This window comes from Scardinius erythrophthalmus (assembly GCF_964197995.2).
Source record: "Scardinius erythrophthalmus genome assembly, chromosome: 4".
Lineage (NCBI taxonomy): Eukaryota > Metazoa > Chordata > Actinopteri > Cypriniformes > Leuciscidae > Scardinius > Scardinius erythrophthalmus.
In genome coordinates this window covers 17,245,879-17,270,607 of record NC_138224.1, presented here as the reverse complement: position 1 = coordinate 17,270,607, position 24,729 = coordinate 17,245,879, and the positions used below count along the sequence as shown (strand labels likewise).

The 24,729-nt window shown below is 37.8% G+C and overlaps 1 protein-coding gene across 4 annotated transcripts in view; it reads left to right on the top strand.

Moving 5' to 3' along the window:
• magi2a (membrane associated guanylate kinase, WW and PDZ domain containing 2a) overlaps positions 1 to 24,729 on the top strand; it is a 225,675-nt gene that overhangs the window by 128,488 nt on the left and 72,458 nt on the right. For all 4 annotated transcript variants that reach the window (XM_081363922.1, XM_081363920.1, XM_081363919.1 and 1 more), the window contains exons 3-6: positions 6,669 to 6,788; positions 12,799 to 13,014; positions 18,968 to 19,172; positions 23,437 to 23,516. In XM_081363922.1, coding sequence (XP_081220048.1) covers positions 6,669 to 6,788; positions 12,799 to 13,014; positions 18,968 to 19,172; positions 23,437 to 23,516 — 621 coding nt within the window. The remainder of the gene's footprint in view (positions 1 to 6,668; positions 6,789 to 12,798; positions 13,015 to 18,967; positions 19,173 to 23,436; positions 23,517 to 24,729) is intronic.

The following is a 24,729-nucleotide window of genomic DNA, read 5'->3' as shown; positions in this document are numbered from 1 at the left end:
TGAACCTCAAAAGAACAAGACATGCTTTATTCGGAATATTGTTACAGATTGACCAATTTTTAATACACTGCAAAAAGCCTGTATTAAAACTATTACGTATTAAAAGGCACCTACTGTAATTATATATAAAATGGGTTGAGCAGAAAACCCTTGGTAAAAAAAAAAAAAAAAAAAAAACACATAGCCTTTAGTACCATCTAGATTATCATGGATCTTTACTCTAGACTGAAATGCCTAAAATGAATTGAGTTTAACCTTATATTATTTTTCTCGTAAGTTTTGCTAGTTTCAAAAGGAGCATTTGTTCCAGCTCATTTAACATTAACTGAGATTACAGCCTTTTTGGGGAGCACTAGTTGTTTATGGATAATATAATATAATAACCCAAGGAATGTGCTATCATGTCCATGCAGTGGAAATCAAGAACTTTTAGCCTATATGAAGCACATACTGTTCATGTTACATGACTGATGAGGCTGCAAACCCATGCCAGAACATAGCCCACACGCCATGTTTTCAAAGAAACTGCAAGCCCAAATCCTTCACGCCTCTCTTCGTTTTTCTACCTTGCTTGGGCAAATGTGCAAAGACACTATTTCCAGATAGTATTTTCCTCTCCCCTTCTTCTCAGCAGGAGATTCTGTATAAAGGTACATTTTGTACACAGGAAGATGGTGCCACTTCGAAGTGGGCGATAGTGAGGACAAATAACTAGCCGCCTGCCGCACTGAAAAGCTGTGTGCCTTTTTGCAGATTGCTGCAGCCCAGGATTGCTCATGTGGAAAGAATCACTTTTTTCTCTTCCTCTAGAGGTTGGTAAACTGGAAAGCGCTTCCCGACTGTAGTTGAATTAGATGTAAATTGGTTAAAAACACTCTAGAGAGAAGCTCAATAAACTCAATTAAATAAATACAGTAAGTGTATTAGGATTTTGCATTGTTTTTCCTAAGTATAATCCCATGATATATGTCTGTTATCTGTCTATTACATTTCCCAGTGCGCCGAACTCTATGGAGTGATGCGTTACTAGGCAATTTATGTAATAATTAGGTAGCACACGATGCTAGCGAGTTTGAGTTGTATGGCTCAATGTTGATAGCATGTTTACATTGTGTTTTCTGCCTACCTTGCCTCCTTCCATGATGCAAGTGTGTTGAAGCCTTGACACGGGTCATGTGAGAATGCTGAAATCAGATAGCAACTCAAACTATTAGCATGACAAAAGTATACAGCTAGAACAGCATTAACTGTTCATTACACAGCAATTAGCACACAGCTAGAGTTAACAAATATGAGATGACCCAGAATTTCAGTATTATGAGGTAACACCTCAAAACTAGTGCTAAATGAATTACATTCTAAAGTGTAATCAATTCCTCTGTGCTCCCATTAGAAAGTATTGTTATCATGAAAAGCAACCACTGGATAGCATTAGGTATGGCTAGTTATACCTGTCCAGCATCAAAGGTCCACTTTGAAATTAGCATAGACGCTCTTAGAAAAAAAAAGGTTCAAAATCTGTCACTGGGGTGGTACCCTTTCAAAAGGTACTAATATGTACCATTTGGGTACTAATATGCACCATTTAGAGATAGGTAACCTTTTCAAAGGGTACTGTTCCTACCATTTTTACTCAAGTGTGAATACATATTTCTGTGGATGTAAATGTGAGTTTGCACAGTTTGCGAGCACAAGTGAGCGAGTACATGCACAAGTTTAGCAAGTGGCGTAAAATATGCCCAAACCATATAAGGGCTTTCCACACAGCAATCCTCATCAGACGTACAACACTCTCTAAAGACACTCTTTTCTTATGATATGTAAGTAAATATCTATGTATCAGTGGTGTTCATTACATTACATCAAAAAAAGAGAAACCACATACCATTATATTTTTAATTTTTATATTAACTATGTAATGTCTGCATCTATTTCAAAATAATATCCAAAAGCAGTAACTATTTAAACAATATATTTTATTTGTGAACCGATGTTCAGCTGTTTTTAATAGTCAACTTATTTTCTGATCATCAGTCATCAAGCTCGGTTAACATTGGTCACAAATTTACCTTTTGTTTCACCAAGTTGATTGCTTTAAAAAAAAAAAACACAGCCATTGTGTTTTTAGGCAATTTTCATGTTTGATTTTAATGTGACATAAAACGGTGATATCTACAGTAAGTGGCTGAGTTGTTTACTTAGTTTGTAATTAGTCTTCCCATTAACGCCATAATGTTGTTCATTCAGACCGATTCACGAACATGCACGAAAACAAGAGTCAGGATTTATCGCACTAACCAATCATATCCAATCTAACCAATCATATCCAATCATACTACAATACAGGCATTGTCTCCTCTCACATGACTTTCCCCCATTCATTCTCAATCAGGGCCGGAGTGGGGCCACTTTTCAGCCCGGGAGTTTCAGGCCCAAGACCAGCCCACTTTTTCCATGGTGGAATTCTAAATTAGCACTTTTTCTAAATTGGATAAATGAAGCAACAGTTCAGCTCTTACTATTGTGTAGTTTGTATTAATAACAAATAATGTAAAGGTTAAATAATAATTCACTTAGACTTTATAAGCAATTGCGACTTTATTTCACACAATTCGGACTTTATATTTCACAATTCTGACTTTATAACGCGACTTTATATCACAATTCTGACACTATATCTTGCAGTTCTGACTTTATAAGCAACTGCAACTTTATTTCACGCAGTTCTGACTTTATATCTTGCAATTCTGACTTTATAAGAAGCAATTGCGACTTTATTTCACACAATTCTGACTTTATATCTCGCAATTCTGACTTTATAACACACAATTGCGACTTTATATCACACAATTCTGACTATATATCTTGCAGTTCTGACTTTATAAGCAATTGCGACTTTATTTCACGCAGTTCTGACTTTATATCTTGCAATTCTGACTTTATAAGAAGCAATTGCGACTTTATTTCACACAATTCTGAATTTATATCTCGCAATTCTGACTTTATAACACACAATTGCGACTTTATATCACGCAATTCTGACTTTATATCTCTCATTCTGACTTTATAACACGCAATTGCGACTATTTCACGCAATTTTGACTTTATATCTCGCAATTCTTACTTTATAACACGCAATTGCGACTTTATATCACGCAATTCTGACTTCATATCTCGCAATTCTGACTTTATAACACGCAATTGCGACTTTATTTCACGCAATTTTGACTTTATATCTCGCAATTCTGAGAAATAAAGTCAGAATTGCGAGATGTAAACTCGCAATTGTGAGATAAAAAGTCGCAATTATCAGTTACTTTAGATTAGAAAAACAAGTGGTTTATATACTAAACCGCCCCTGCTATGTATACAATTCCATCTTAGCATATTTTATAAGGCTACCAAGAGTATGTGATGTATGCATGGTTTCAGTTGTTCCTACATTTTTGTTGTACTAAAAAATAGTATGAAAGTTATTGAATCATTATGATTTGTTCATGAAAACATTTGTACACAGATATCACACACATTTGTACATACGCATGGTCCGTGAATGAGACCACAGTGTTTGGCTACTTAGCATATCCATTGCTAGATGTTGTAAATTACTCTCTTCTCCATTCAAAATTGACCAAGAAATTAACCAAAATTGTCGGCTCAAGAAAAAACAGATTGATGCGCATCTTGTCAACAAAGCCTTTCTGCCAAAGTAGCTGCCTCTCTCGAGAATAAATCACTGATCGATCCATCTTCCAGCAATTTGCAATTCTCATTTAAAATATGATTTATCAACAAATTGAGCTTTAAAAGATGTTGGCAAGCGATTTAATGGTCGTAGTGGATTCATTTTCTTTTCATTATGTTATTACACGCTTGGGTAGTCGGCGGTATTGTGAGATATTCCAGTTGTCGTGATGAGGCATGACGTCTTGCGCTGTCTTCTGAGGCGTAGACACAAGTCGCAAGACTGGAGACGTTCCATTTGCCCCTATTTCCTGTGAACTGTCATTAGCATGCCCGTCATAACTCTGAATGATAGGCTTTCAGGGTGGAAAGACACCAGGCTCTGGGGCTTGTCATTGTGTAGCTATTGACTGATAGATGATGAGAGATGATGTGAGTTTCATACACTGGTCACAACTTGATGACTGTGTTGGGCTCTGGTTGGTATTTTCCACAACCCTTTGATGCCACCGTCTCAGGGGAGTGCGAATCTCTGCTGTCAGATGTGGTTTTTAAACTGGCTTAGTTGAATTTTGATTGCCGTGAACCGGCAGTTAGTAGGTCAGGTAATGGATGAGAGTGCAACCGTTTCACATCAGCCAGTATTTGGACCAGTACAGGGGAAAGGAATGTTCTGTTGTTTGCTTATATTGTTTGTGTGGTCCTTCAGTTTATAAGAAGGGGTGAGCAGGTCATTTGAGTTAATAAGGTTTTGGAGGGTCAATGTGTTCAAAAATATCTTTTAAAATTGTAGTTTAAGACAAGTGCCTGTTCTTAGAATTATACTCTTAGTTTTCTTATTGGTTTTTATATGGTTTTGAAAAACTTTTGTATCATTTTCCAAAAGTTTTATTGTAATTAATTAAATGTAATGATATCTAATGATATGGGGTTACCATAACAAAATGCAATGACATTTTTTCTTACTTTCTTACTCCATGAATCACACCATGTGACATTTTACAGCCTGCACATTACCTTGTCATAAAAAGGTTAATTTATTTGATATTTCAGATACTTGTTGAACTTTTAATAAAGCATATGCCAAATTTTACATGAGGTTTTCCTATCAAAAGCTTTTTTTATTCAATATGATAACATGATATTGCACAACCCTGACAATTTTTTATTTTTTTTTACTTTATGCCCCTAACATAATATCAAAAAATAATTTTTATTCAGAAACTAAAACATTCTTATCACAGAAGAGAAATATTCAAATCATTATATGTTTAAACTGCATTTTTAATGTGTTTTTGAATAAATGAATAGATCCAGGAAAAAAAATTAACGTTATTTCATTGACCCTGGAGTCAGGTGTTTACTGTTGGAATTCCCACAGTGATCTACCTTAACATGCGGAGTTTAGAAATACCCCAGTGCTTTCTCAGCTAGCAGCAATTAGCACAAACTCTGGAGCTCCTCGCTGGCTAATTACTGCTCTGCTATCCAGGACGCGGGAATACATTAACACTTCAGTTTAGCATTTTAACCCCTTGCTACATGTACATACACTTTAAACTGTTCGCATTGTAAACTCGGTGAGGAGTGGTTTGTGTTCATTTCTGTTTTTTAGCTGGGGTAGTTCGGCTGGTCGGCCAGCTGGTATCCTAGCCTGAGTAGCTAACAAGCACATAAACCCCTGATAGTAGCAAATCAGACCAACCAGCTTGAAGGCTAGCTAAGACGTTGCATATCTGAGGCTAGTTTAGGTGTGCCAGTTATCAGGGCCGACGCCACGAGGGGGCAAAAGGGGGCATTGCCCCCTCAGATCTGATTTGCATTTGATCTTAGTTTCCGCAGGAAACAATGGTCCCCTCAAGAATTATGAATGCCCCCCAGTTCGTGTCTCCTGGTGTCGGCTCTGCCAATTATTGTCCTGGAGGTTCAATATTCTAGGAAGTTTAGCTCCAATTCAAATTAAATACATCTTAACCAGATGATCAAGGTCTTTTGGAGTGCTATAAACATCTAGGCAGGTTGTTGGGGTAGGGTGCAGCTAGACTCTGAAACCCTGGGCTAGTTTAAGCTGTTTGTAGCATTCTAGTCTCACAAGGAATTCTAGACTTCTAGAATTCTCCAAAAACAGTTTTGAGTTAAACTTTTAACTCTTTTAGCTTTAACTCTTGAGTTAAAAGAGTTAAATGGCTGCCAAACAGTGTTTTGGTGGTGCTGCGTGATAAATGTCACTAGAGCATATTTTGTTATAAGACTTGAGTCCATATTTTGAAAGTCTAATCATAGACTACCAGTCAAAAGTTTTGTTTTTTAAGAAGTTTCTTATACTCACCAAGGCTGCATCAAAAATACAGTTAAAAAAAACAAAAACAAAAAAAAAACAGTAATATTGTCAAATACTATTACAATTTAAAAAAATGGTCTCTATTTTAATACATTTTAAAATGTAATTTATCATGGCAATTTTTAAGCAGCCATTTTCCTTGTGGAAACTGTGATACGTTTTTTTTTTTCAGAATGTTTGATGAATAAAAGAGTTCATTGAACAGCATTCATTTGAAATAAAAATCTTTTGTAACATTATACATGTCTTTTGTTAACAAAAAAAAAAAGATGTATAATGATGAATTCTTAAAATTTTAGAAAAGCCACATTTTTCAAGGCTTGTACGTTTCCTTTTGTATGGGCAAGGTTGCATCATTATTTTCACCTTAGAACCTCAAAAGCCTCATGCTTTGTTTTTCTTTCTTCCCTGTTCTCTTTTTGTGTCTCCGACAGACTGTCAGACAGCATATGTGGCACTCTGTAAAAATTAAGTGAACCAGTTACCCGGGCACCTGTTCTGTTTGGCTCATGTTGAGCTTTGCTATAAAAACCTTCTTTTTTGTTGTTGGATGAGCTTTCTAGCTGCTGATTAAGCCCATGGCTCAAACCCTTAGGGGGCTCGCTGACCTGAACTAACTCCCGCCTCTCTCTTTTCTCTGTAGGTACAACCAGGCAGCCTAGAGAAGGAGAGGTTCCCGGAGTAGACTACAACTTTGTGACCGTTGAGCGGTTTGTGGAATTGGAGAAAAGTGGAGCTTTGCTGGAAAGTGGAACTTATGAAGGTAAGTTGGCCGAGTTGCACAACCATATATCAAGTTATAGTTTTTGTCCCAATATCTCATTGCTTGGATTAGGGATTTGAGCAAGCCCTAACCTAACTAACCAACTGCTAGCAAGTATTAAACTTTGGTGCATAACTCAATGTGCTTCGGACATGAGTGATACCTCAAATCATGGAGATTCTTGAGGTGAAGTGTGCTATTACTTCTCTAAGTGGTGAGCAATACAGTCAGCTAAAAAAGTCCATAGATTTTCATTAAAGGAGGAAACTGTACCATATCTGGGATCAAAATGTCAGTAGCTGGGTTTCTATCCATGTATCCAAGTTTTGGGATGCTGCATTGAAACAAACATTTGTTAGACTAACATATGTTAGATTAAAAACTCGCAATGGAAATGAGAAAATTCCTATATGTGACTCTGCCTCAACCACGGTATAATTATCTCAGAGAACAAAAGAAAACATCTCGCTATGGTCAAAGTCTGTCATCAAAATGATTGGCTATACTGTTACCTCCTAGAAGTGTTTGACGCGCTCTCGCTCCAAGACAAAGGGATCTGCTGCTGATTGCTAGCAAACATGAAGTTCATCAGAGCATTTTGTTTGTGCGCTCTAAACCGCAAGTAATTTATTACAATTAATAATGAGCCACAGTGGCATCCCCAGCGGCTACAACTTCTATTTCCAATTATATTATATGACATTTTCCCTGGAAGTGACTGTTTTATGTTCGTAAGCTTATGGGATGGTAATGCTGGCTGCTTTATTAACAATTTGTTTTGTGATATTCTGTTTTTCGAGACCCTCTGTGAATAAAAGAGGACAGACCATGAGAAAGTATCTAATTGGCAGAAACTCTAGTTAATTCACAATGTGATATAAAAATACCGTAAAGGGAATCTGATTATCTGGGGTCTTGTAAGCTTAGCCTTTCTTCACTTCAAAAGTCCAACAACTCCATCTCTTGAATAAATATCCATTTCCCTCTCTCTTCTTTAGTCCATTGTCACTTTTCCCTCTGAGTTGACTGTGAACTAGTAACTGAAAGGGACAGAAGAGAATTTCTATATGTGAAATACATCAACTCTTCGCTTATACTCTATTTCTCTCTCATTAAATTTTCCTTAGTGTTCATATGGTGATTTTGATTTTCAGCATGTTTTAAAGATTGTGACTGGCACTGTAACTCAGCTCAGCTTTAATAATGTAACGTCAGGTATATAAGTGGAATATGTATGGAAGCTTGTTTCCGCCACACACACAAAAAAAAAAAAGATAATTGCGACTTTTTATCTCACAATTGCGTCTCGCAATCCTCAGAATTGCGAGATATAAAGTCAGAATTGCGTGAAATAAAGTCGCAATTGCGTGTTTTAAAGTCAGACTTGCGAGATATAAAGTCAGAATTGCGTGAAATAAAGTCACAATTGCGTGTTATAAAGTCAGAATTCTGACTTTTTTTCTCGCAATTGCGACTTTATATCATGCAATTCTGACTTTATATCTCAGAATTCTGACTTCATATCACGCAGTTGGGAGATATAAAGTCAGAATTGCATGATATAAAGTCGCAATTGCGTGTTATAAAGTCAGAATTTTGAGATACAAACTATTCTAAGGTAAAAAAAAAAAAAGTCCGTCTTTTTTTCCCCTTAGAATTGGACTTTATATCTCACAATTCTGAGAAAAGATGTCAGAATTGCGAGATATAAACTCGCAATTATGTGTTATAAAGTCAGAATTGCGTGATATAGTCAGAATTCTGAGATATAAAGTCAGAATTGCGTGATATAAAGTCAGAATTCTGAGATATAAAGTCAGAATTGCGTGATATAAAGTCGCAATTGCGAGAAAAAAAGTCAGAATTCTGACTTTATAAGACGCAATTGCGACTTTATATCTCGCAATTCTGACTTTATATCTCAGAATTCTGACTTTATTTCACGCAATTCTGACTTTATATTTCGCAATTCTGAGAAATAAAGTCAGAATTGCGAGATGTAAACTCGCAATTGTGAGATAAAAAGTCGCAATTATCTTTTAAAATGTTTTATTCAGTGGCGGAAACAAGCTTCCATAAATATGTGATGGGTTTACAAAGTGTTTTGAAATCTAATATATTAAAGTGTTTAAATAAAAAATAAAAAAATAATGTCCTGACTGACTCAAGTATGCAAATAAATAATATTTTTACACTTTTTGTATAATTTGACATTTAAAAAAAAATATTCACACATCGCATGGCTTATAGTTTATTTTAAGCACGCTCTGATTATCTTCTTTGCAACCAAGTAAACTAACTTTTGAGAAAATATTATTGGGGAAAATTTGTGTAAAAATTGCTATAAATCATTTCACACAATGACAATTGTGGTGGTTCAAACTTTCAAGCTTATGATTGTTTCTTTATATTAAAATCTGTTAAAATTTCAAAGTCTGGTTCTGTGTCAAAGGTTAAACAATTAAATGTATATATACTATTGTTCAAACGATTTCTTTAAAAAAATACTTCTGTTCAGCAAGAATATATTTAAAATACAGTATATTAAAATTGTAATAATATTTTACTGTATTTTTTATGAAATAAACGAAAAGAAAAGAGGAAACACCCATATTAAAATAGAAATGTATTTATATTTCTTCTTTTTCATTATTTTATTATAATAAAATGATATATACAGAATTTTTATTTAAGACTACAGTCAGCTGGAAATTATCACAATAATAACGAGTAATACAAAATGGACATGAAATATTGCATTTAAAATATTAATATTAATATTAAAGAAAAAGGTTGTGGAAAGACATAAGAGATGTGAAATTAGCACAGTCATGTAAGAAGTCGGACAGTTAAAGTGTAGTTGTTTAGTTGCCCAAAAATAATTAAATAAATAAATCAGAATCAAGTATTTCAGACTTGATAAACTTAGCTACAAAGAAACACTTACATTTGTGATTCATTTATGCTTTATTCCGTTTTTTTTTTTTTTTTTTTTTTTATCCATTTTTATGAGTTACAGCTGTTGTGCGCTGTAGCATCATGTCAGGTAGTGACCCAGGGAGAATTGAAGGCACACTCAACCAGATGCCCTGCTCTCCTCAAGAGCCTGTTCATCCCAGGGGAGCCATGGCACTATTACTGAGTCTGTAAACATAGAACAGCTCTCCCTCACACACGGATCGTTTGAGAAACAGTTTGTGTGTGATTGTACAGGTGTCAGACTTTTGTGGTTTTTTGGTTTATTTGCAGAGACATGATTTCCACTGAGCGAGCAATCCAAAAAACACAGTTATTTCGAACACACTGAGTTCATATCATGACATATTTTTTATATAAAGCTAATAATTACTACTATGTGTGTAGATTATTGACTGCAGGGGCATGTTCCTATTAAATAATTATTAATTAAAATTAATTATTAAAAACGATTCAATTAACCCTTACACAGTATTTAGCCTTAACATCAGCTTAAAGGGTTAGTTCACCCAAAAATTTGAATTACCACATAGTTTACTCACCCTCAAGCCATCCCAGGTGTATATGACTTTCTTCTTTCAGACGAATACAATCTGAGTTCCATCCATATTTAAAACTTCATCATCTAAAATAACTAGCTACCAACAGACGGCCGCACGCATCAATTTACGGCGAAAGAGAAACCTCTGACCTGACGCATGACGTATTGATGAAAGGATAGAGCAAAACAAAACACCAGTCACGAATTAGAAGTCTAAATCGAGAATTTTTAAAGAGAGATGTCGAGAGAGATGATTTCGATATAAGAGAAGATAAGCACAATTTTTTTTGCCCAGCCCTATTTGTTTGCATGGCATCTCTATCAGAGACCTTTCGCTAAAAGGATCCTCAAACTACATTAGCAAAACAATGTGTAAATAGGGTCGTACACTGAGAGAAACGCAGCAGAGTGCCACGTCTTTAAAATTTGAACACATTTTTTTCTATGATCATATGTGACCCTGGACCACAAAACCAGTCACATGGGTGAGTACATATCCCGAAAGCTGAATAAATAAGCTTTCCATTGGTGTATGGTCTGTTAGGACAATATTTGACCAAGATACATCTATTTGAAAATCTGGAATCTGAGGATGCAAAAAAATCAAAACATTGAGAAAATCGCCTTTAAAGTTGTCCATTTATGTTTGCAATTGTGCTGCATTCACTCACACAAAAATAAATGTTTCACATATTTATGGTAGGAAATTTACAAAAATATCTTCATGGAACATGATATCCTAACTTTACTTAATATCCTAAAGAAAAATCGATAATTTTGACCCACACAATGTTTTGTTGGCTATTGCCACAAATATACCTGTGCGACGTGACAGTCCAGGGTCACATTTGCATACTGGCGGCACTACTCTCCGTCTATCGAGATGTCCATGGCACGGTGTTTCCTGTCTGGTTTGCTCCGCTGGAGCCCTATAGGAGACAATTAAGAGGCCACTTTTTCTAACCAGTTCTCATAAATGCCGCGTGTCAAAGACTTTTGGGCAAAAAGCACCCTTGTGTCCTTTGCGTCTACATGCAGGTAAACTCAAGGCAATTATAAGAGAAGTCACAGAGAATTGTATCTTTATTTCTTTTTTTCTTTTATTTGAATGGTACAGTGATCACGAATGGTACAGTGATTGACTGTCATAAAGCTGAAAGCAATACAATAATTCAGAATCACATTTAATAATAAATTGGCTATATTTAAATCTTAGCTTGTGACATTGATAATCTGGTTTATTTCTGATTATTTTGTTTTGGCTGGTTGAAGTTTTGAATGGCCGATAACCTAAAAATGTAGTAAATTGGCTGGTGATTGAAAAAGTTAATTTCAAGCCCTGATACTACAGTACATCATACATCGGGTCAGGGGTTACTCTTTTGACGCAAGTCGACTTGCATAAGCCGTCTGCCGGAAGCTAGTTATTTTAGTTCTTAATATAAGTTTTAAATATGGATTTTTTTCTTGCAAAAATCCATCACTTTGCTTCAAAAGGCCTTTATTAACCCCCTGGAGCCATATCGATTACTTTTATGATGGATGGATGCACTTTTTTGGACTTCAAAATCAGGACGACCATTCACTCCCTTTATAAAACTTGAAAGAGCCAGGATATTTTTCAATATAACTCTGATTGTGTTCGTCTGAAAGAAGAATGTCATATAAACCTAGGATGGCTTGAGGGTGAGTAAATCATGGGAAAATTTTCATTTTTGGGTGAACTATCCCTTTAACCATTTGTTTCTTTGATTCCAAAGTTTACTTTTATGTTCACTTTCGCAGTTATTTTCTTTTGTATTATTTTTAAGTGTATTTAAACGTTAAAATTAGGGCTGTCAAAAGATTAATTGCGATTAATCGCATCCAAAATAAAAGTTTGTGTTTAAATAATATATGTGTGTGCACTGTGTATAATTAAATTTGTATATATAAATACACACACATGCTTGTATATATTTAAGACAAATGTGTAATTTATATATAAAAAAATATATTTATATATAATATAAATTATATATAAATATATACAGTATATGTTTGCAAATATTTCTTAAATATATACATGCATGTGTGTGTATTTATATATACAAAATAATTATACAGAGTACACACACATATATTATGTAAACACAAACTTTTATTTTGGATGTGATTAATCACGATTAATCTTTTGACAGCCCTAGTTAAAATACATTAAGGTTTTTATGTATAGTTGTACATTTATTGATAATGCTGTTCTTTTGAACTTTGTATTTATAGATAGAGAGACATTTTATAGATAGATAGATAGATAGATAGATAGATAGATAGATAGATAGATAGATAGATAGATAGATACATACATACATACATACATACATACATACATACATACATACATACATACACAGATAGACAGATACATAGATACATAGATACATAACATCATGGTGACAGAGCTTGCATTATAAAAAAAATTCAATTATACAGCAAATGTCTGATTGATTTCAGATAACTTTTACGGCACCCCGAAGCCCCCGGCAGAGCCCAGCCCACTGCTGCTGAATGTAGCTGAGCAACTGTTGCCAGGCGCCACACCCAGATCACAGGGCAAACGTAGACGCAACAAGTCCGTCAGCAACATGGAGAAGGCTGGCATTGAGCCACCTGAGGAGGAAGAGGAGGAGAGGCCCGTCATCAACGGCAACGGAGTGGCCATCACCCCAGGTGAGGAGCTCTTAATCAATTTTAAGAAGAAGAGAGATCTTTCATGCCATCTTGTCATGTATGGGCTCACCGGTGTAGTAAATTCAGTTACTGCTGTGACCTCAGATCAGGGTTACTAGCGTAGAGATGATTATTGTGGGGCCACTAGGTGCATCGTGTATCATAGCAACCGCCTCCACTCTAAATTACCTCATAGTATCCACTGTTGTCAGGGCAATAGCTTAGCAACTGTCGTGCCAGCATGTTATCACACATTGCCTGTTTTTCGCTCCATAGGAGCATCTCTGTGGGGCGGAAACGTGCATCGAGTGTGGATGTACTGAAAAAAACTTTTGTTTTGTTCTTGCTCTAATACACCTACATGACATGGTGATGTAGAATCTAACACAGTTAGAGTATTGTTCATATCCAGTAATATGAAAAAAACGCCAGAGGAATTTGTATTTCTCTGAGCTCTTTAATAGCTCTTTAATAGCTCACTTAAAAACATGAATTCAAAATTGACCCTATTTACTTTCTTAATACAAGTTCCTGGCCTTACTGTGCATGATTCATCCTTCCATGTTATTCGAAAGAGGAAAATCTTTCGCTCCAAATTTTTTTTTTGAATAATTTATCTGCTTTTAATCTGTTATTGTTATAATTTACTCAACCTATGTCGTCCAAACCCACAAGACATAATTTTCTTCTCAAAACACAAGTGAAGACATTTTTTAATGAAACCAGAAAGATTTCTGTCCCTCCATTGAAAGTCCACTTCACCAAAACTTTGACACTTCAAAAAGTTCATAAAGACATCGTAAAAGTAATCCATATGAATAGAGCCATATATAGAGAGCTTGTTGCTGCTGAAGGACTAGGGCTGTTTTCGACTAAGGATTTTCATAGTCGAATCTGATTCGTTAGATTTTGCCGTAGTCGACTGATAGTCGAAACTTTTTTTTTTTCTTTTTTTAGATAGCAGCTAGATTTTTTCCATTTCAAACAAAAGAGCTAAAAAACACATATATATCACACATATATCATAACATTTCATAAACATGAGGAGCAATATGAGAGAGAAATTTGGTGATGGTTGTTTAGGTACATTAAATCACGTAAAGCTTTTTCACGCCCATGAGAACCGCGTGGAGTCAACTCACAGCCGCTCCGCTGCCCTGCTGAAGATGTGAAACAGAAACGCTTAATATCAGATAACGTCCATAATAATTGGACTCTGGGTTCGATTTTTTGACCATTTTTAGTGGTTATGGGGAGCAATATGAGAGGGAAATTTGGTAATCGTTGTTTAGGTACATTAAACAACGTAAAGCTTTTTAACGCACATGAGAACCGTGTGGAGTCAGCTTTTTAACGCACATGAGAACCGTGTGGAGTCAACTCACAGCCGCTCCGCAGCCCTGCTGAAAATGTGAAGCAGAAACGCTTAATATCAGATAACGTCCATAATAATTGGACTCTGGGTTCGATTTTTTTTTATCATTTTAAGTGGTTATGTGGAGCAACATGAGAGGGGAATAAACCATGTAAAGCTTTTAACGCACATGAGAACCGTGTGGAGTCAACTCACAGCCGCTCCGCAGCCCTGCTGAAAATGTGAAGCAGATTTTTGAATACATTTTTATTTATTTACATTAGTAAGCTACAGGACATCGTCTTTCAAAACATGACCTGAAAAAATAAAATAAAAATGGTACCCAGCCCTTCTGAAAATGCGAATGCGTCTCTGTCCCCAGCGCATTTCAAACCAAACTGACGCCCATGTATTCGACTATGAGGTTCATAGTCGAATCAGACCTCTCCGAATCGAATCGTCGAATCCTCGACTATTAGAAGTCAGCCCTATGAAGGACATTATCACAGATCCTGCTATCGAGCATACACGCGTGTAGCCGAGCCTGCCGCCAGCTCCAAGGCAAAGGAACAAAGTGGGAATGCAGAAGAACTATATCAGACAGCAGAAAAGTATTCCTATGAAGAACTGTTCTTGTACATTCGGAACGAACTCTTTAAACCCTCAGGTACTGCCGATGACATACCTTGCATCACGATTCGAGTCATCCATGAAGGCCCTTGCTGTCACCGAGATCAAGCCCTCAACCAAGAAACACCTTCGCCGTAGAGTGGAAAGTGAGCTGGCTGAGTCTATTCATATCATACTGTACCTGATGACAATGGGAGGCTTCTTCTCTATCCCAACAGCCTGACCATGGCCGAGCTTGTGAAAACCACGCACTCTTTAAAGATGGAACTACAGCAGGCCAGATCTATCAAATCTGAGGATGTTGTAACGAAAGCGGCGGTGCTGATGAGAAACGACATAAAAAACCAAGACACCAAGCAGGAGTGGCCACCAGATGTAGAACGAGATGAAGCCATCATTCCTGAATCCGTGACCCACTTCATGCACACACTTCTGAGTCTGACTGGAGGCAGTGAGCGCGGAAGTCCCCCTGAAAGAGTCCAGCGACTTGCTACCTCCTTTGGCAGTGACCTAGTCTTTGCTGTCACTTGTGGCTGGATCAAGCCGCCGAAGTATGTTCTTCTGCCATTTGCTGTGAAGTCTTTGACGGGTAACACAGAACTGGTGCACACTCTGAATCGGCTCGGTCACAGTGTTTCCTATTCTCAGTTGGAAGAAGTTAACACGGCTCTGTGTCTTCAGAAGATGGATCTGTCGAAGGATGGTATTCCACTGCCAGCGAACATCTATCCAGGCATCTTCACCATGCTGGCGTATGACAACATTGAGTGAATGGTATTGCCATCCAGGTGAAAGCGATCGTACCGGTTGCACCTGAGAGGCACGCAACAGCAGTCATGAAGTCAAAGAGGAGAAGCATCCCCCCCCCCACACATCAGATGCTACCCACCTACAATGCTGGCCAGAGAGTTGTTCCACCAAAGACCGCAACTGCTGATGCCGACTATGGTGCACAGGTCCAGGAGGCAAAGGCAGAGAACATAGCCTGCCTGCTTGCTAGGATGTCTGTCCCCGAGGCTCAGACTGTGAGCAGCTGGACTGGATTTAACATCCAGACCCGTGACCAGGTTGAGGTGGTACAAGACACTGTGGGTTACCTGCTGACCATCAATGCACCTCCTACAGAACTATCAACTGTCTATGAGGTACTCAACCAGACATTAGGCATACTGGAGTCCCTGCAGTTGAAGACAATTGTTTGTGTCTTTGACCAAGCCCTGTATGCCAAGGCAGCAGAAATTGTGTGGAAGCATGAGAAGTTCAAGAACATTGTCATCAGGATGGGTGTCTTCCACACCATCTGCAACCTGCTCTCCATTCTGGGGAAGCGATTCCAAGATGCAGGGCTGCGGGATCCGTGTGTGGAATCTGCCGTGATTGCTGAAGGATCGGTCTCAGGTGTAATGGAGGGCAGAAAGTATAACAGAGCCGTCCGGCTGCACAAGATAGTCTAAGAAACATTTATGCGCCTTGCCTGGAGAGGCTTCCTACCATGACTAGAGGTCAAACACCCGACACAGCTCCCTCAGCTGGAGGAAGCCCTGGAGAGCATTGCCAGCTTCAGCGACGATATCAGGCAGGAGGCATTCACCAAGCTTCTTGATAATGCAGCATGCGCCCGCACCATGCAACTGTTCCAAGTCTACCTGGAATCTCTGCGAAACCAGCATAACCTTTCATCCTTCTGGATGTCCTACATTGACATAACAGAGATCATGCTTGGACTGATTCGCGCTTCCAGAGAAGGCAACTGGATGCTGCATCTTGCATGCATCCGAGAAATGATTCCCTGGTGCTTCGCTTATGACAAGCTCAACTACGCCCGCTTCCTATAATAATCCAAGTCTTCTGCTTTATAGACCTTAAGCACAAGCAAGCAGCCATCTTTAGAATTTTGTCTTTGAACTTCCGTTTTTACGGTGGTATAGTACTATTAGTATAGTAGTTTTTGCTATAGTAGTTATAGTAGTTACTGTATATTAAAATTAGTAATCTTAGCTATAGTAGTATAGTAAAATATTGTAATGTTTGAAGCGGATGTCATAACAAATGTCAGCAGACCGGGAATATTTTAAAGCAAGCGGTACATTTATAAATCTGTAAGATCTTATTTTCATGCTGTGCAAATACAAAGCAGAAGACAGAACACAACGAGCACAGAGCTGAAAGGGGGCAGGGCTACATAAGGTCTATATAATAAACTGATTTCATTTATTGTATTTGGAAGCTCAACTGTACTCGGTTCTCATTAGAGGACAAACCTCATAGGTTCTCGTGCCTCAGGCATGTATGGTTGAGCTTTACCATTTAACTTTCATTTGTAGAAGATAAGCTAACGTCTTATGGGTTTGGAAAAACATGAAGACATAAGGGTAAGCAAATAATGACAATGTTCATTTTTAGGTGAACTAACCCTTCGGCCTCCATGTCCTAGTCAAGTAGCCTATTAAGTCCCACCCAATTTATTTCTTGTTAAATATATTGTTTCACTCAGAAATGCATCATATTAAGGACATAAAATATTTTGTGCAATGTTTTTAATGTTGACTTTAATGGAGTTCTGAATGATTCAGTAAAGTTTGTCTTCAAAGTTATTCTTAAAATCTCTGGGAAATCGAAACCAATAAGACAATTTTTGACAGAAAGTAAGAGTATATAATAGAAGTATAATATTAAGATAATAGCTCAGATAATTTGGCATTGACATTTTATGTGAAACGTTTGAGTTCATATTGAAATCTCTGACTTTTCATTGCATGTTTGGTATCTTGCGAGATCTGAGCACAGTTTTAGACCTTGATGAAATCTCCTTGATGAAATATTTTCGATTTATCTTAGATAGAAGTACTTTTTCAGGATTTTCAGTGTATAAAACAAATATATGGTTATTATATGGCTGGAAAATATTCGTAATTCATTCACCAAGCGTGACAAAAGACTACTCCTTGATGCCTTGAAATGATGTCTAGATAGACCGCTCACAAGGTTGTGTGTGTGTGTTTGTGTGTTTATGTGAGTGTGATTGAGTGAAGCTGTCCTCTCATTTCTCAGTTGATTAAAACATCAGTACTGGTGAATGTTATGGGATTCGGTGTCTTTTTCTTTCGTCTCTCCCTCTCTCTTCCCCTCGATCTGTCTTTTGCGCCTCTCCTTTGGGACCTCCAACCTCCATAACTCAAACTAGGACACGTTCAGTTCTCTTCTGCTTTCTCTCTCTCTCTCTCTCTCTCTCTCTCTCTCTCTCTCTCTCTCTCTCTCTCTCTCTCTCTCTCTCTCTCTCTCTCTCTCTCTCTCTCTCTCTCTCTCTCTCTCTCTCGCTTTACCACCACAGACTCCATTTTAATCACTCCACTCTTATTTCACCGTTTTAGTCCAACTAACTCTATCTCTGACTGTTTTTCTTTGTCTTACAGTCTTCTGTTTTTCTCTTTCTAACATGCTCCTCTTATAGTGACCTGCTTTTCAATTCTCTCAGAAACTCTCAAACTCAAATCTCAGTTACATCTCTCTCTCTCTCTCTCTCTCTCTCTCTCTCTCTCTCTCTCTCTCTCTCTCTCTCTCTCTCTCTCTCTCTCTCTCTCTCTCTCTCTCTCTCTCATAAATATTTTCTCTGTCTGTCTCACTCACATTCACCGGTTTTCTCTGTAATCTTGGACTCAGAGTTGCACCAGCCGCGCTGTTAAAAGTTGGAGACGTCTCCCAAAATATTGGATTCTTGTAAATTTGACAGTTTTCTTTTTATAAGCGTTAGCTCTTGGTGGTGATTATTCAGCTGAATTCAGATACACTATTCCATCATGTTTATCCACTTCTATTGTCTGGTTCTTTTTGATTGATAAAGGTGTTTGAATCTGAGATGTAGGTCTGCAGTTGTTAAAAGGGTTATAGATTTAGTTTAAACAATTTTGCAGTACATTTTTCTTCTGTCAAAAGCAATTTGTTAAAAAAAAATTCCTTGCATTTCTTTAGAGTCCAGTGAACATGAAGACAAGAGTACAGATGCCTCAGGAGAGATGCCCACCACATGCCCCTCTGAGACCTCCACAGATGCCCCTAAAGAAGAGACAGAACCTCCAAAATCGCCTCCCAAACTGGATGAGAATGACGAGCTGGGTCCTCTGCCAGATAACTGGGAGATGGCTTACACTGAAAAAGGAGAAGTGTACTTCATTGAGTGAGTATCTCTATCCATCTGTATAATTTAAAATTATTTAGAATTAGAAGTTATAATCAGCATATTTTAACCCTTAGATGCATGATTGTTTCGCCAATCAGTACGCCAATATTCTGGTCTTTAGCGCCCCGGTTCTATATCTAACACGGATGGATCTCTACCTGTCGCCATAATATAAAACTCTCCTGATATTAGAGTTACAATTACAGAATAATAAAGTAAAGCATATTTTGTTACCTTTTGGAGCTTGGAAGGGTTCAGTTTGAGCAGATGTTTTATACCATCATCACTGTCCTCGTCAGAGCTCATTTCCCAGTACATTCAGCATCTGGCTTATATTTGCCATCTCAAACATATTCTCAAAATTATCATCTTCAAAATTAGCATTTTGATCACTGACAGCTTCTTCACCAGATCCACCATCAAGTGACACTAATATTTGATTGCGTTCAGTACTTGCTCTGCAGTAAATCGCTGAGCCATTTCAAGTTTTGCTGATGATACTTCCTATTCTTTTGTTTTCTGCCTGCGGTAACTATGAGTGAAACATCACTTCATCAATGTGAATCAGACATTGCCACCTTATAGAATAAAGGTGAATTGCACTTATTCAATCATCAAAGATTCAATTATTGTTGTGCCGAAAAAAATATACTTAAACTGTTACACACCTAGCGTTAGCGACCCTATACAAAATATTAATGGGAAAACAGGCATTCTTTAATACATTTATAATGAATTGATTGAGGAATACTAAGAAGGTTGATGTCTAACTTTAAAAAATGAATGAGGAGGAGGGTTGTGAAGGACATCCCGGGTCACTAAAGACCCGAGTGTGCATTTAAGGGTTAAAGGTGCGTTCAGTATCCAAGCAAAAAAAGTTTTTACATGGAGCAGGAGCAGAATGGGGTATTTCATAAACTACTGATCTACTGGTATTTTTATGCACAACCATCTCTAGGGTTTACAGAGAGCAGTCAGAAAAAAGAGAAAATATCAAGTGAGCAGCAGTTCTTTGGGTGAAAATGCCTTGTTGATGCCAGAGGTCAGAGGTGAATGGCCAATTGGTTCGAGCTGATAGAAAGGCAACAGTAACTCAAATAAGCACTCGTTGCAACCCAGGTCTGCAGAAGAGCATCTCTGAACACACAATACGTCGAACATAAGCATAAGACACACCAGGTGCCACTCCTGTCAGCTAAGAACAGAAAACTTAGGATACAATTCAATTTTGGAAAAACGTTGAGTCTCGATTTCTGCTGTGACATTCAGATGTTAGGGTCAGAATTTAGTTCAAACAACATGAAAACATGGATCCATTCTGTCTTGTCTCAAGGGTTAAGGGTGCTGGTGGTGTAATGGTGTGGGGGATATTTTCTTGGCACACTTTGTGTGTATTGTTGTTGGCCATATCCATCCGGTTATGTGTCTCTCTTCTGATGGCTATTTCCAGCAGGATAACTCACCATGTCTCAAAGCTTAGTGCATTCCTCCCTGAGAAACATTTTTGTCTACAGTAGCAGGAGAAACAGCTCTGAGATCAGTGGCAGAAAGGTAGACTCGCTTGTCTCAGTGATGGGACTCGACTGACGGCACTCTGCCAAGCGACTGGCCAGAGAAATTGCAGCCTGGGGCAAAAAGATGGTGCACCTTTGATGTGCTCGCTGTCTATGACACTCCACACTTCTACCCTTGTGTGTCTTCCTCCCTGGTTTCTCTTACTTTTTCATCCCCCTTACAGAAAAGAAAATTAATTTCATATAAAAGCGTATCAAAGGACAATCTATTGGCACAGTGCATTTCCACAGCTTATGTTTGGTTGCTTTGGGAGTTTGAATGTGACTGAATGCATGTACAGAGACATTTTGTCATGATTAATATGGTCCAGTATGAGTGTGTGTGCGCGTGGTGAGAGATAGACATATGGAGAAGTGTCTACAGTTTGAGAATTAAAGACGCTCCGTCTGTGAGGGAGATCGAGAAAAACAAGGCGCCATTGGCTGCTTGACAACTCCATTAAATCCTCAATAGTCACACTGTGTGGGCCAGTTCAAACTGTGTGTGTGAGTGTGCATGTTGTGTCGTGTTACATGAAGCAGTGACAGACTGTCCTCGCGTCATTCGGAGTCAGTCATATTTAGCTTATGTCATGAACGATACAACAGAAAATAAGTACTATCCCTGTGGAAAAGAAGTACTGCACAGTCACAGTTTGAAGATTGAACACACACATTTCTAGCTATCAACAAGGGACAAATATCAAATATATGGAAAAGCAATTGAAGTGTATAAATACATGAGCAATATCACACGAGTAGGAGTGCAAAAAAAAATTCTCATGGAGGAATTTTGCTAATGTATGCCCTAAACAAGCTTCCCTTATCACCGCTTGACGTTTTTAAATCTTTGATTTGAATGATTTTAAGTTTGTGTATTGCATTTATTGGTATTTATAGAATGTTATATTGTGATTTAATGTGTACTGTAAAGCAAATTTAAAAAGTAAAGGTTCAACTCCTGTTGTTTTTTAAATGTGCTCTATAAATAAAGTCTGAGTTGAGTTGAGTTGAGTTTTTGAGTTGAGTTGAGTTGAGTTGAGTTGAGTTGAGTTGAGTTGAGTAAATGCATAGTATGCATGAATAAAAATGCTTCTTGCTAAATGTGTCAGCATTTCATAAATGTATAATACAATATAAGAATGGGAAGCATTTTTAGCGTTGCTGTTGAGCATCATGCCAAGTTGGAGTATGATCAGATATTTATTTAAATGTTATTATTCATTTGTGTTTACGTCGCTCAAATAGCACGATTAGTGAGCTATACAGTGAAATCGGTATCCAAGCAACAGACAAGTACCCAATCATGAGTGGGGACGTCAATGCACACATTCTACCAATACGGTTCGGTACGGTTAGCCAACCGTGCTGAGAATTCTAGGCCGAGGACAGTTTGTAATCGTGCCGTGTTCTACCAGGCTCAAGTGGAAACTGTTCCGCGTGAACCGGAAGTTGCAAACGACTTTTCTCCAGTGTTGTGACGTATTTCCCAGTAAAACGGAATATTGAACAGAGGGCAGGGTTTTACTCTAGCGCTCCTCCTCTCCATCTCTGCTCATAACAGACTAACGGTTTGAGGGGAGTGGTTAAACGTTTCCCAAACCAGGCCGTCAAACATACGTTATCAGGGAAGGTCCTCCAAAGCAGAGGGGAGGGGCATTTTCAGATTTTGATTAAAGATTACGAAGCCAAAAAAATTTTTGGTGTGGATTGACTTGCATGGATGAATTGTTCACCACAAAACGATCAATTTAGGCAAACAAAGTAAATATGGTCAATTTTGATTTCATGTGGACTTTTACATTCTTAGAACCGTTCAGCCCGACGGTGGAACAGCAGCTTGAGTTGAGCTTATGCAAGAGATGCAGGTTGTAACCTGACCTGCAACATCTTCCGATTCCATTCTTTTTTTTACATCAAAACATTTTTATCAAAATCTGGCATCCACTTTGACAAACACAAAAATAAATTGAACTGTCTGCTGTCATGGCTGGGTAAAAGGGGGAATATGTGGACTGCTTATACTTCACAACTCAACGAAACTGTAACATTAATTAGTCTAATTGGCTAATTAACAAGATGTTGTGTGAACATCTAATGTTGAATGAAATAGAGAACGTAGTATCAAATTTTAATTAGAATGTCTCATACATTTGCGTCATTAGTTGCCGTAGTCTTATTGGTTCTTCTTAGATGGCCGTCATAGTCACGCCTCAGGACCATGACTCAACATTTCAGATACTGTCTGAACTTTGTTGGAGGCTAAGAGTCATTGCAAAGGCAATTAGCTGTCGGTGAGCATGTGACACTTAAATCTGCCAGTTTTGCCCAAAAAAATTAAAAAATAATTATGATTCCTGAAATTGGTCTCAGATGACAAAAAACATTGTGTACTAAACTGTTTAATTAAATCGCTGCTCATGTTCAGTTCTCCTCCCTCATACAGTAAGTCAGTCAGTCTTCCTCACCATCTCTCTCCTCCTCCTCTCTTTCTTGCTGTGCTAATGAGATGCTTACAGCTAATTAAAAGTATTGATTGCCGTTTTGTTAAGCTAAACTTTTTTTAGAGATGAGGTCTCCTGAGACTTCATTTCAGTCTCTCTCGTCTCCTCAGTGTGATGATTTACAGTAGCAGTTTGCAGCAGTCTCTTCTCCCTCTCTTCCTCTTCATCTCTTTTCCCTTTCTGCTCCATTTCTCTCCTCTCCAGCCACAATACGAAGACGACGTCCTGGTTGGACCCCCGGCTTGCGAAGAAAGCGAAGCCCCCTGAAGAATGCAAAGAGAATGGTTAGTGTTTGTCTTTCATTTCTCTCTATATATTATGACTCTGTTTGCTTTACTCGCCACATGGTGCAAGCCAAAGACAAACGTTTAAATCTACTGAAATAAAGCATGTGAAATTGACCACAGTTATGAAGTGTTATTAAATAAGGTGTGAAGCAGAAATGGGTTGTTGATTTTATAAAAGTCTGATCTGATAAAAAATTCTTCCATCAAGTTCATTAGTCTAACTGCAGGCGGTTTATGATTGCTAAGCAATGTAACAGCCAAAGATCTTTTTTTATAACTTGGTGTATTTATGCACAGTTCAGTGGGATTATCTGTAACTACAGTTTAGAATACAGAATGTCAGTATGTTTCTTTCATTTACTTCATTCATAGGTCAAGCATCACTATTATTATTGATTATAGGTAAAATCATGCAGCTTTTTGAGGAGATGAGTGCTATTGGTTTTCAAAGCAATTGGACAATTGTGTTTGGCAGACAATAAAACAAGTCAAACAATCCTGTAGAAATTGAAGATGGGACTAGACAAGAATATTGTGAAGCAGGAGTAGCCAACATTGATATTAGCCAACCCTAATCAAACACACCTGAACCAGCTAATAAACGTGTTCAGGATTGCTTAAAAATAACAAGCAGGTGTGTTGGAGCAGGGTTGGAGCTGAAGTATACAGAACCCTGCTCTTGGTTGGCTACCTTTTTTATAGAGACTTGGGCTGCGCCCAAAAGCTTAAAAATGCCTTTGGGAAGATGCGTTGCTAGGTAGGAAGCCATCAAGGCACATCCAAATCCAATGTTAGCTTCACTTCCTGTCTCCCGAGATACCTTCATCTGATGTATCCTTCTCTTTCTTTGATATCCCACAACCCTGTGTGTTTTAATTCTGTGACAGTTGAGCTAAAAAATAAAGATGGCATCTGAAAGTTGTGGTGGTTGTTGGTCAGTTTGTGTGTAAAAGTAAGTTTTTGACCAACATTTTCCTCTTCTGATGTCATTTCTAGCAAGAAATTACTATTGTAGTAATTAAATATTTACTTAGTTATCACCAAAACTATTTTGCTGTAGATCAATAAACCGTTACGCTGCCTCAGAAGTCTGTCTGAAATCAGTTTTGTGAGGTACCTTTATGCGCAAAGTCATTGCCTGATAGGGCAGCGAGGGAACAAGTCACTGCCTAAGCTTTCGGACGCAGCTTCTAGGTTAATGCTTCCTTAA